A 14,240-nucleotide genomic window follows, 5' to 3' on the forward strand; every position below is an offset into this window, starting at 1 on the left:
TTATTTAATATAACTTTATGCAAAATGTATATAGTTCATTTCTAATATAATTGTATATATTCTATTTACATAAAAAAATAAAATAAAATAAAAAATATATATATATATATACACATGATACAACTGTTTTTATTTAATAAAAAAAAGAAAGAAAGTAAAATACCATGTGATGTGGTATATACCAAAGTATTTCCATCATTATACCACGATACTGCCACAATACTTTTCTGTAAGGAATTTTCACCACAACTGCATTTGGTTTTGTTTATATGCACAAAAGCACTTTAAATCTGACAGGCCTGTGTTATCATTCATCATGTTTTGTATGAATCTATTCCATGTTTCTTCTTGTGATATATGAGCTATCATGCGTAAAGGAAACACTATTAATGCGTGTTCCAGTCAGACGCTGATGTAATGAATCACTTTCACTCAGCCTTGTCTCGACGTAACAACAAAGCACTTTCACAACTCGCACAATTTATCAGGGCCACAGTTCGGGTTTGTAATGGTCTGGATTTATCTCTGCAATAGCTGTCTGTCAGAAACGAAAATACCGCCTGATGCTCTTGACAGAAAAAAAGTGTGTGTATAGTCTGCATTCACACAAAGAGAAGACGGCGAGGATGAAAGAACGAATACTCCGGCCTTGACTGAAGCTTGTCAATCTGGCATTTCTATACCTGATCGACAGCTTTCACATTCAGAGTTAATGATGAATAGTGTTCATCTGAACCACATGGAGAATATTTGATGCCATATTTGTCTGAGGAAAGCCACATTTAATGTTTTGAATGGTATAGGTCAAAGAGCTTTGGCCATCTCAGTGTGACTTCATCTACACAATACACAACTGAAATGAAGGAAATGAGGCCTATGTTTTCAGCTCTAACTGCATAAGATGAAGCTAGAACGCTCTGAACTACAGGCCCGTGGGGTTTGTGAATGAAGACTCCGGAAAGGGCTGGGTGAAGGTCATCTGAAGGTCATTTCCTTCCGCAGGGGGAAGTGACCCGAAACTGCATGAATGAATTTGAGGAACACACAGGAAGAGATCCGATGCCCAGGGCAAAGTCACACTTGGAATGTAATAAGGAATGAGTCATTAGGAATGAGATGATGAATCTCAAACACATGCCAGCTTATATACATTAGTATAATGTATAGCATATATGTTATATATATATACACACTCTGACATCCCCTGTAGTTGATGACCCACAAGACAAGCAAAAGGAAAACATTTCATATCAAAAAGATCCTTTTCATTTTATTTTTGGATTTATTTTGAAGGGAAAAAAATATATAATTCAATAAATATTATGGCAACATCAACAAAACAGACATACATGGACCTCAACACGCAGAAGGCATTAAAAAAATTACAGACATCCTACATTAGGAAACATTTTGTTTTTGTTTTTTATAAGCACCTACACATTTCTCAACATTTACACACACCAAAATTTGTAATACTGTCTATGTGAAAACAAATTTGTGACACGGTCGAGAAATTTCTCTCTGACCCATTAAAAACAAAGACAAATGAAACAAAAAGGTTTGTTTTGCGCCAGTTTAAACAAAAAAGTGCAACTACAAACATGCAGCAAATGAGATTTTGCAGCTAGCTTCAAACTTCTGAAGATTTTTGTTTTGAGAAACTTTAAGCACTACAACAGCGGAACGCGTATTCTTCCACGGCTCTGCAAGGCAATACACCGAGTCACAAGAAATTTTTGTTTTGAAAGAGAAAGAATGTGCATTAATCGTTTTTTTTCTCAATCCTCTCGTGTGTGTTCAGAAGCAGACTGCATAGTTTAGTAGAGAGAGGAGACATTTTTTTCTCAACATGCCCTTCGAAAAGCATTATTTTCTGTCTTGGGCTGGGCAGATAGAAGCGCAGGTTTAATATGACCTTGAATTTGATTGTATTTAACATTTTAACAATTGTGCTTAAACAAAAGAATGTCACAAAAGGCACAATTGTTCATGTAACATTTTACAGATAACGACTTTAACAATGAAAAGCTAATCATGTGCTTGTTCAACAATCATTTGTTACTGCAATAGTGTTGTTATTCTTATGAGGCATTCAGACTGAAAGAGATTAAATCACTGGATATCGCCAACTTGGTTTCTAGTATGTGTTTCTACACAATGATCAATCAGTAGTTCAAAAACTGACTTGTCGTTTAGCGAGGTTGTCTAGTTTAGCAAGATTTTGTCTGAAATATGTTTAAAATTTTTTTTTTTTTGACATTTTCAGAGGAAATGCTTAAATAAATTAGCATGCTAACAGCCTTTTGTGCAGTCCCGCCATTATTTTTGTTTCAGATTTGCATGAAGTTGAACTGCATTGCATTGTAAACGGTCTCTCTAGCTCATGAGACATCAAATCACCAACTCTCATTGCAAATTAAAGACTTCCAGATGTTTTGTCCCTGCAAATCTCTGTCAATGTGAATGCCCCTTCAGGGATAAACCGAATGCAAATGAATACTAAACGATCGGGTCAATTCTCAAATGTCATATTTGCGCTTCCATATAACGCGGAACCATGTTCTTACGGAACCGTGAAAGAAATTCTCATTGATCCACCAAAAGCCCTCAAACACACATCCATCATGCACTCCAGAACGTCAAACATTGATTCATCCGACTTGAAAACCTTCCAGTTCTTTGGTTTTTCTTTTTCTGAATCCTAATGAACCGTAATGTGATTATAAGGAGTTATACAGAAAACAGTGCGAGTTCAAATATACCAGCGGCGTATCCATGGTGACGGTTTTAGCTGAGCTTAGCATTAGAAAACGAAAACCACGCACACACACAAACTCGTGCTCTTGGTCTACAGAAGAAACAAAAACAGACCGAGAGGGATCGGAGGAGGAAGTGATCCGTAACCACAGTGATACACTCTCGTTTCATATCCTCGTTAAGCTGTACAGACTCAAAAAGAAAGAAGCGAGAGTTCAGAATTTCGCCATTATGAAAGTCATCTTCCCCTTCGCTGTTTCGTTGCACGGCCATTAATACCAACTGAAATGTGCATCTTTTAAAAATAGCTGTGAACCAAAGCTCAGCGGAAACACTGGACTCAATGGTTATGTGATTCTACTTCCTCCTTCCTTTCCTGCAGCAGAAGCTTCCAGAAGGAACCCTCCAGAGAGGAAGCAGTTTCACATCCAGGAGCAGGAAGGAAGACCTCAGATCGGCCGAGAGGGTGGTGACATCCTCCTGCTGAGTGGATAAGTTTAGGAGAGGTGGTTGGGGCTGTACTATGGGTTTACGTCCACAAGCTGGAACCCTCAAACCGGAGAGACCTTCAAAGACATCGAGCAAACGCTCCCGCTCTCCACTTTTGCTTTGTCTATGGAAGGAATTCCAGACCTTTCTTGCTTCCACAGTTCACCCTCACCGTTTCCCAGAATGAATCTTTCCCCCCGAACACTTTGCACTACATGACCGTGCAACTCTTTGCTTTGTCTTTGCGTAGGTCTGTTGCAACGGCAGTAAGATCTGGTCGACTAGGCATGTGTGAGATGCGTTTGGTGGCACGTGCCGATTTGTTGCGCTTGATGTTTTTGTTGTTCTTATTTACGCAAGCCAACGTTGCAACGTGGAAAATGTCCCGCACGCTGTTCTCCGACTGCACTGCGGAGCATTCGATATAAGGTGCGGAGATCTGCTTAGCCATAGCTGAACCCTAAAAGAGAAAGAGGACATAATGAGCTTTGATCAGCAATCAACAGTTCAGTCGCGATTAGTTCGTGAAGTTCTACGATTACTGCTTGCAATTTCATCAAAATTAAGTTCAGCTTTGAGCGCTGGAAGATTTAGCTCTTTATCACCCAGACATTTAATGCACAGATTAGATTAGTAACCCAAACCATTGCAATGTTGCTGAACTGCCTTTGCTGCTAAACGTAATTACTGGTAAAGTAATAAGATAGGCGTTAGATAACTTGGCAAATTAAAGATCTAAAGTTGAGCGTCTCAATGCCATCCATCCAAATTGCAAATGCAGTTTATAAGAGAACCACCCACCTGATCGTAGGACACCGGCGTCTGTCTGTGATTGGACAGCTCCACTAAAGTCGTGAGGTCCGTTCTAAGGTCTGACTTGCATCCGACGAGGAGCATCTTTGTGTTGGGACAGAATTCCTGGATCTCTCCTTTCCACTGTGAGAGAAAGACACAAAACCAACACGGAAAGATGAAACCGACTGGCCTTGATCCAGAGGACAAAAGACAAGAACAAGTGTTTCCTGTTTCCATTCTCTTAGCGGATCACGTTCCATCCCATCCCTTTTTTCATGAGCACAAGAGTATTAATCTTCCTCGCTAGAGGTGAGGCACATACTTCCTGCGAGGATAAAGCTTGCACTGTAATGACTGCTTTTCAGGGTGTGTATCTGTGTGTGCTTCTTCCCAACAATGCTACAGGTGATCTGCATTCCTGTCCTTCCCAAACAAAGCATTTTTTGTGTCGGTGTGGCATTAAATCACCGGATTTAATCTGGCGGGAGACAGGCGGGTACAACACAGCCATACGATTGTTCACACAGGAACACGGACACCATACATTCCCTCATTCCCATGATCCTTTTGTGCTCACCTCTGGCTCCCAGAGGCCTCAAAGTACTAGCTTATTCCAAGCAGGGACTCACGTGTAGCCTGATCGTATTTCCGATTCTGCGACCCAGTTTTCAACCGTTTTAAGACAATCGGGCTGAACTTCCACTCACATGGTCTAGTTAATGCCAGCATAATACTATGAAGGGGGGCCTAACTGAGTGAAACAGAGCTATAGGCCATTTCAGACACCTGACCCCAGACTGAGAGTCTACAAGAAGACATCCAACCCCTACCAAACAAAGGACGACTTTATTGGGATGCAACAAAGAGTGGGAAGAACACAAAAGACTTGTAGAAGAATTTCTCTGAATCACAGTCAAGGCATTTAAAAGCCAATTAGACTGTTTGGAACCAGTAAGGTCAAGCCTACGGTTCGATATCCAAGAAACTCTCAAAATTCAGTGCACCACACCCATATTTTGCACCAAGATGTCAACTACTTAGACAGTAAATCAATTTTCTTTGTCACCAATATTAAAGGAAGGTTGCATGTCTTTAATCAAGACCCTCAGGTGGAGCCCTAAAATCTGATTGGTTGATAGCAATGTCATTCAATTCCTGAAACCCAGCTCTAATCCTAAATTCTGACAGGTTGATGGGAACTCCAACCCCAGTCCTAAAATCTGATTGGTTAGTATCAATATCATTCCAGGAACAAAAATGGATGTTAATAAAGGAATATCCTAGTTGTTTGGCTCACATTAAGTGTGTCAGCTCAGTACTACTGGTTTAAAAATGTTCACCTTCTTTAGGACACTGTCCAGGGTCTCCGGCCGGCTGATGTCAAAACATATGATGACGGCGTCCGAATCTGGATATGAGAGTGGTCTGACGTTGTCATAGTATGGGGAGCCTGTAACACAAAAAGATGGATTGGTCAGGAAGAACAAGTTTGCTTGAACATTCGCACGCTCAGAGAACTGAAGGAAGATAGTGGTTCTGTCTGGAGGGCAGTCAAAATATTACTTAACCTCATTTAACTTTCACTCAGCGACGCAGTACAGACAGTAATTTGAAAGCATTCATGAATTTTTAAACCATTGAAGCTCCTCTTCAGACACACTAAACATGAAACTTTTACAGATAATTGCACGCTTTTGCTTTCCAGAAGGAATGAAAAAGCCTTTAAATTGGTTTTTATTCATTAAAAAAAAAAAGAAAAAAATCTCAGTACACACTGAACACTTCCAGTTCTTTGTCACTGGTGCAATGCGGATAGTTTATAGTGCAAAATTATGATTGATAACGATTTACACAAGCACAAGACACTTCTTCAAATCCCTAAATCAAAGTATGAGCAATAAAAACACTGATGCTTGCCTTAGCAATGACAGTTAATAACTAGACCCTTGCCAGATGTAGCATTTCCCTTCCTGGCTAAAACCGGAGATGTTTTTCTTTTTGAGGACAGTACAATCCAGGATTTACTCAGAACGAAGCATTCCCACCCATCGCTACTCTGCCAGACACGGTATGTAAAATCCACACTGGACAAACACATTTATAACGTGCCAGATTCCAGGACAGAAGTGGTGTTTACGAGAGAGAGAGAGACAGAGGGAAGGGAGGGCTGTTTAGTTTGACAGAATGATAATTCACAGTGCCAGAAGTTAAGTAGAAAAATGTGAAGTTAAAAACACATGCAGCCGCAGGACTTTACAGCTCATATTCCAGCCACAGCCACAGGCCAAAAAACAAGAATACAACGAGGACAACGTTTTACGGTTTCACATGATATATTTGCCTTTTATTATGGTTCATTATTTAATCACTAATTTGTAATGTCAAGTAGTAACTACATCTGTATCTAGATCTAATTATCAATTATTTTGAACAAAAAAACAATACTTTTTTGTTAGTGTGGCCTTCTGCCTTTTCTGAGACACACAACAGATGCCCACACACACACACACATGCATGTACACACTCTCTACTGCTACCCCCCACACAGTTTTCTCTCTAAACAGCTCACTAAACACATTATTTTATTTCTCTGTCCAGTGCACACATAACAAACCAAAGCCCCGCTGAGCGTGTGTCTGTACAGTATTTGTGTAAGTAAGCTAACTGCAGTGACACACACACTTGTGGAACACCATAGCTATCACGACACAAACTGTGTGTGTGTGTGTGTGTGTGTGTGTGTGTGTGTGTTTGTGTGTGTGTGTGTGTGTGTGGGATACTGACAGCTGATGGATTCCCTCTCTAAACATGTGGTGACTACAACCACGTAAAAGCACACACACACAGTAAAGAATTCTTGGCCACTGGCATTTTTTGGCTTGGATCCCTCACTGTCTTCTTGATCTACATCAAAACAAAGCAGTAAACAGAAACAATTCTCCAATTCTGCAAAGTAAATATAAAGCGTAAACTAAGCTATACAAAATCCGCATGAAAATCCCTTGATGAATTGCTAAACCACTATTACAAACTTTTACAAAAAGGTCTTTTCGAACTCCACATCAAAACACAAGTTCCTCCTGAATGTAATTTCCTCCTTGACTAACAAGGTAAGAATAATTTCAGAGAACATAACGGTTCACATGGCAGTTTTTTTTTCCCCTGACGGCCCACCACACAATAGCTGCTTTGTGGAGTACGAGAGCAAACCTTTCCTCACAGGAATGTTAGGCATGCGGGCCCAAATCGCCGAGGTTAGAAATATGATCCAACCGACAATAGCTGACCAGCCTTGAGGAGTAGGTCTGAGAGAGCCTGTCCCAGCAGGAGCCCATTCAAATGATCCCGGGAACGTTTTGTTTTCGGGGGTTAGTTGATAATGAGGTCTTCCCTTGCTGATAACAGTCAAGGGTTGGATTAAGAAGGTTAGATAACAACGTCTTAGGTCAAGACACTGAAAATGAATGATACTTATTTACAAAATAAAATGTAGTTTTTGAATGTATAAACAAGATTAAGCAAACACTTAGATTCATTTATAATTTAACTTCTAAATCTACAAATACCAAATGCAACCTCAAACATTAAGATTTCTCTTTATTTCAGCTCTAAATACAACAAAAATGGACTATTTACCTACTTAATAATTGTCCCTGGTGTAATTCTGCAGCTTTGTTTTCATTGTCAAAATCATTGCTTTCATTGCTTTCATCAAAATGTAACTAGATTTGTACATTTTGCAAGAAAGAGTGGACAAGTGTGCTTGCACTGTAAAAAAAAGTTGCTGCCTTAAACATCCAAGTTGATTGTACTTAAAAATGTAAGTCATTTCAACTTAAATTACATTAAACTGACTTTTAAAATGAGTTGAATCTTGTATAACTTCTAAAAAGTATAACTAAAAAAGTTGAAAATTGCTTAACTTATTTTGATGAGTTAAAGCAATATAAAAACATGTCGCAACTTATTGATCATATCTTTTTTACAGTGCATGCAAAAACAGTGCTAGGGTCTGGTGCGTGGTTTCTATAGAACTGCTAAGTGATAGGGTGTTCTGAATAGTTGCTAGATGGTATCTTACTGGCCAAAGTCCAAGAGCACCCAACACCCTAATCCTCTAGGATATCCTACTAGTGATTTTTAACCATAAAGAACCACTTTTCAAGATCCAATTAAATTTCAATGAATATCAAACCACACCTTTCATTATTTCCCAATTATAAAGCCTATTTCAGTGTAAAATACATCACATTGCAGAGTGTAAATGTGTTAGGTAAGTTTTTAGGCTCTGTGCTAGAGATTCACATTACATTTTTGTAAGGAAGTATCTATTACAGCCCACAACCTCAGCAATCTGATCAAGGAGTTTGATAAAACATTTCAGCTGCAAAAAAGTGACATCTCACAAGGTCACCCAAATCAAAGACTCCATCCAATCGAATTGTGTCATGACAGCGTATCTTTCACCAGCCCAAGGGCCAAAGAGATCGGACGCTTGAGGAACAATGGACTGAATTTGGCACTATAGTTTTCCGAAACAATATGCTTATTGTAAAAATGTACAACTCACAAAGGAACAAAACGATCCCAGAGCAGTGTGCATGTATTGATTGATCATGGTCTGACTGGTGGATAAGGATCCTTTCAGACAGGCATGTCAAGATCCTGGCTTCAAATCTACAGGGGGTTTCTGGTCAATAAGTGTCTGGAAGAGCAGAAATGGGGGAAGGGGTCTGATTCCGCAGAGGATCGGCTGTTAGGGGATATACACATGCATGCTCATGGCCATCGAGAAGATCAGAGAGCGCACGGTCCCTTGTCACCGGTAGTGTAATCCTGACTTCTTGTGTTTCGTATAACACACAATACATGCACATACACAATTGGGTTTCAGATTTAGAAGGCCCTTACTAAACCCTAGAATCAATATACTCAAGAAACCCCTAATGAAACATTCATGTGGCGGACTGACGACGGCACTTTGACATTGAAATAATGAACAAAGATTGCTCGGTTTTGCATTGCCGTAAACAGAAATCATTTTAACAAACGCAACAATGGGTGACAGTCCTAAAAAAGATGTTACGCAAGAATTGAGCTCAATCAAAACTAAAACAAACAAAAAGAAACACATTTGTGTTCACCTCTTTTGTACTCGACAAAAAAACTCTAGGTTGTACTTTCTCAAAAGCGAACTGTTTGAATTCAGATTGGTACGCATGTATTCTACTGTATCAATGGGTTCCATGGCGGATCAGTGACGGATATCGCCAGCTGAATGGTGAATGGGGTCGTGACTCAACAGCTGATTGGTGGACAATGACAAGGGCAGTCAGCCTCTTGGTTGACGGGGGTGGCAGCTGTTGGAAACAAAGCAGCAAAAAGAAGAGATGCCAAGAAACTATCCGTTCGGGCAATTCTAGGAGCAACCCCCGAATTCATCGACTGTTCCCAAGGAAATAAATGTACGATTATTTGAGGGCAAATGCACAAGGTTGCCTAGTCCACATTGTCTCTTTCTTTCATTATCTGGAATGTGCTCAGGTGTGTTTGGAACTTGTTAAATCCCGGACTTAGGCATTTGAGAGGAAAGACCGCACACACGCTGGGGAGACCTTGGAGCCTGTCTCTGACACAATAACTTACACAGTAATGAACAGCAGACTGGAAGCCCACAGCCTGAAACAAGCAACTAACTACATATCCAAACATCAGTACCAGACAGGCGGCCCTGCCCGCAGACGCCTACCGCAGACATCTGTCAGCTGAACACTTTCCTGTACCTACCTACATCACAAACCAAACTGAACCACCATGCACTGAATTATCATCAGATATAGCTCTAATTTGAGCTTTAAAATGGCTCTTGATTGAGAAAATAATTCTGGATTTAAGCAATAACTCTAGATTAACACTTAGCTCAAGTAATTCTAATTTAGGACAGACTATTATTCAGGAAATTGATCCAGATGAATCCAAATGTTGGAATTTGCTCTCAAGATTGTAGCAAATTCCTCTAGTTTTAGGGAATAGCTCAAAACGTTATGTTTAGATTTATAATATAGATTCAAAAAATGGCAGCAGATTTGATTTTAGGTTAGCTCAGTTCTCTAGATCTAGGACTGATTCTACCATGCGATTAACAAATTAGGATGAATGTCATTTTTTACCACCAGCATTCAAAAAGCCTTTTTGCTCTGTGCTAGCCTTTCAGCAGGTCAAATTAGCACATGGTTCTTGATTTAGGAAATTACTCCAGACTGGCACTTGGTTTTGGATGCAAGAAATTGATTCAGATTGAGAATACAGCTTTAGCAACAGGAATTTACTATTTGCACATGGCTGAAAAGACCAGCTTAGCTGATTTGGTGTTGGTCTACCTGGCCAGGCTGCAAAACCTAGTTGGTAAAGTTGATCAAACAGCATTTCCTTCCTGGTTTACCCATTTAGGAAGCTTGGTGGCTTAACATACACATGGGGAAGGAAATATTTAGCACATAACTGTTCATTTCAGACCACACACAGCACCAAACAACTTAAAGCCCCAGATTCAGGTCTGAATGCATTTACCCCATCATAGCTAAGCTCCAAAGAGGCCACCGCCGTCTAAAGCAGTCTGTCTGGCTGGATGCTTTACAGGGCCTGTGATTACCTCCAGACAGCAGGTCTGATCTCTCCTGGGTGATCCGGGCGCAAGCTCTGGAAACGTACCAATACCCTACATTCAGACGGAGCGAGTCAAGACCCTCGTCTAATATGCCTGTGTGGTAACGGCTGTTTGGTTTTGTTAAACGTGTGAATTGCAGCACGACCCCAGCTGTGGCAACAGTTTTGGTTTCATCTGTTTATTCAAAACATCACTTACAGGGACATTCCCGGTGATACCATCCTAACATTCCTTAAAAGTGAGGTGTCCACGGATCATATTCCACAGATGGGTGGAGTGTGTGAGAGTGTATAAGCAGGGTGTGTGTGTGTGTGTGTGTGTGGGTTATTAAACGCTTGGCAGGCTGTCGTACTGACTCAACGACCAAGAATCGCTCATCCGTTCAGAATAAGAAAGAAAAGCTATTAAACAAATCCAGATTTTGCTCCAGGCATAAACGTAAGTGCTAACAATCACATCATTACCCTGCACAACACACTGATGCATCAAAATGATGAAATGTTCACTGGCTTTATGAATAAACACAACAAGTCTGGACATGTCTTGAAAAATCATCTTGTAAATAAAATACAACTTCTGAAGCTTCATAGGTAAAACACTGACTTTTTCAGTAGTGCATTTACTGAATTCATTGTATATTAACAGCCACAATGTTCACAACATTATGGCATTATATAGTGCATATATATATTTACGCTGCATATCAACACTCCGGGTGTCTTCAAAGGGGGTCTGTGATGCCACTGAAGGTAATTCGCAAATTAATGTTTGATATAAAACACATTTTTATTATTATATATGAACTTATTCAACTCCAAATAAAACTTAAGAAGCTAAAGTTCAGCATTAATACGATAATATGGTGATATATGCATATTATTATAGACCACACTTAACACACAACACTCAATTTTATAAAATATGTAACAAGAGGTCCCGCTCTGGTTCTCTATTCGCCAAAGGGTCCTGAGAAGGGATGAAGACCCCTTTACTACAGCATATATTTAGTGTATATTGCACTTTATAATGCAACACATTTTAACTAAATGGTACATGACAAAAACATGATTTGAGACTCACCTGAGGTGTCCCACAGGCTGAGCTCTATTCTCTGCTTGTCAATCTCAAAACTTGCGGTGTAATTCTCAAACACAGTGGGCACGTAATTCTAGGATAAAGAAACATGAAAGAAAATTGCAAATATTATCAAACATGTCTATTTTAAGAGATTAAAATGTAGATAGATAGACTACAGAAATGAAAGCACATGCCCAAATCTAATGCCTAAATCGTAAGGCTCAGTTGCGCACCCACTGGATTTTACGCATCTCACCTCTGGGAAGCAGTCCTTAGCAAAAACGTGGAGCAGAGCGGTTTTCCCACACTGACTGTCCCCCACGACCACGATCTTACATTTGAGGCTCTGACTCGGATCCATTCCGGGCTGAAGGGACAGTTTCTGGATAGATCTTCTCTCCTTCATTGATTGTTTTTACGCGCAAGTCCGCGGAGGAGCACACACGCACAGCTTTCTATAATCACTCTTGGAAAGGTGCGGATTCCCTCTGTCCGTGTTCTGATCTCTCTCTCTCTACACGCTACACACACTCTCTCCCTCTCTTGCAGGGATATACATCAACTGCTTGAATTACAGCCCTCTCACTTTTTGGGTATGTGCTGTGTTTTATATGCGCCTGGTAAACCAATGGCTGTCCTTGAAGACATCCTGAGATCCTCCCCTTTCCTTCAGCAGGGAGAGGGAAAGAGCGCAACCTACAGGCCGTAATAAATATGAATTTGCTTTCAGCTCTATGAAGAGAAAATGTGGTGCATCTCCAATGACAAAATGCTCGTTTTTTAGCAGTAGTTTAGTAGGATTTCAAACATCTCGTTCCGACTGTCTTGAATATACATATATTTTTGCCCTTCAAACTACATAACAACAATTCCATCATCATCATCATCACCATCATACAGAGATGTAATAATATGTAATAAGAAATTAATAAAAAATAACTAAAAAAAAAAGAAAAAAAGAAAAGACACCTGTGCCATTTCTGCTGTTTTATGTGCTGACTCAACTTTCTTCTTGTTATTTAAAAAAATAAACCTACACTGAAATGTGTGACAACTTACCCCGGTTGACTCTATAATACATAATAGACACTATAATACCTTCTGGAAGACACATCAGCAAGTCATTGGCTCTTACAGTAGATGTTGTAAACTTGACAGCATATATTGTCCAGAGGTTCTGTGGTTTGACAATTTAATTTTTAAGAGTAATACTCCATGTACATTCTTCTCAATAAAATAATGACAAAAATTCTGTTTAAAATATTTTAGATGTAGTATTACATACTATCTTCCGAGTTGATTTGTTCAGATTTCATTTACACAGGAGAAATGTGAAGTAATCAGAAAAATCATGAATATAAATTTGACCACAGGAGCAGGTGTGTGTTTAAATGGGACACACACACACACACACACACACACTAAACTGATCTAATAATCATATCATGTTGGCTGTAGAGCAGTTGCCCAGGTGCGGAGGCACTGGAGCAGAAACAGCCCTTCTGGAAGACACGGAGCCAGCGTATATTTATCTGCTACACGTTACATCTGCAAGTCATCGGCTCTTAAAGTAGATGCTGTGAACATGTCTGTCTGACTGAGAAAGTGAGAGAGAGAGAGAGAGAGAGAGAGAGAGAGAGAGAGAGAGAGAGAGATACTACAGATAGACAGACAGACAGATAGATAGATAGATTTTCTATTGTCTTCAGTTTATAGATCTCATTTATTCTCTGTGAAGATATACTGCCAATATAATACAATGAGCTCTGTGTGTGTATTGAGGGAAGGTCATTGCATATTGACACACATTCCTTCAAGTTTGTTTCCGTGAAATGAGAGCAAATATTGACCCAATGTACAGCTAATAATTTGAAATCTACCTTGCTCCTGTATCCAATGGTAACTGCATGAAAACCCTGGCCTGTAGCATCCGTCACACAGCTGTAACATCTAACATCGCTCTGTGAGGTGAAGCGCCGCGGTCTGTGCACATCCCATCTCAAAGATCATTAGATGCGTCAGCAATGATGCTAATTAAATCATGATTTTGGGAGTCTAATGAAATCACCTACGCACTTGGTAATGTCATGTTCTTCCTGGTCAAAGGTCAAAGTCTGAGAGCACTGAAATAAACCCGCTTAGCCATCCTAGCTGAAACACATAAAACAATGTACATATTCACAAAATAAGAGTATTCAAACACTGAACAATTAGCACAACTATCAGCAATGCTAAACAACTTCTGTGTGGTGACATCTTTATCAAGCTTATCCATTTGCTATCAAATTAATGTATTAACATCAAATAAGGTTGAGGTCAAGATATTATATTTGTATTTATATAGTGTACATATAGTGTTTTTATTTTATTTTATTCAGTGTAATAAAGACCCTAATTTTCCTGAAGAAAATGTGTTTAGTGATGCTATGTACTACAATGTTAACATCTAAGTACT

At 39.6% G+C, this 14,240-nt stretch overlaps 1 protein-coding gene across 1 annotated transcript; it reads right to left on the reverse strand.

Moving 5' to 3' along the window:
* Positions 1–1,243: 1,243 nt before the first annotated feature.
* rnd3a (Rho family GTPase 3a) lies at positions 1,244–12,380 on the reverse strand. Its single transcript, XM_084118116.1, has 5 exons — positions 12,042–12,380; positions 11,789–11,876; positions 5,382–5,491; positions 4,048–4,182; positions 1,244–3,706 (listed from the first exon to the last, which is right to left on the reverse strand). Exons 1-5 carry the CDS (start codon positions 12,189–12,191, stop codon positions 3,458–3,460), a joined length of 732 nt encoding a protein of 243 aa, XP_083974242.1. The 5' UTR covers positions 12,192–12,380; the 3' UTR covers positions 1,244–3,457.
* Between the last annotated feature and the right edge of the window lie 1,860 nt (positions 12,381–14,240).

This window comes from Abramis brama, assembly GCF_963993115.1.
Source record: "Abramis brama genome assembly, chromosome: 6".
NCBI classification, from domain to species: domain Eukaryota; kingdom Metazoa; phylum Chordata; class Actinopteri; order Cypriniformes; family Leuciscidae; genus Abramis; species Abramis brama.

Excerpts from the sequence above, each read along its gene's own strand:
- rnd3a (XM_084118116.1), bottom strand. The coding sequence starts at position 12,191 with ATGAAGGAGAGAAGATCTATCCAGAAACTGTCCCTTCAGCCCGGAATG. Across the intron at positions 11,877-12,041 it reads CTAAGGACTGCTTCCCAGAG|AATTACGTGCCCACTGTGTT; the intron begins GTGAGATGCGTA and ends TCTTTATCCTAG. Across the intron at positions 4,183-5,381 it reads TGGACAGTGTCCTAAAGAAG|TGGAAAGGAGAGATCCAGGA; the intron begins GTGAACATTTTT and ends TTTCTCTCACAG.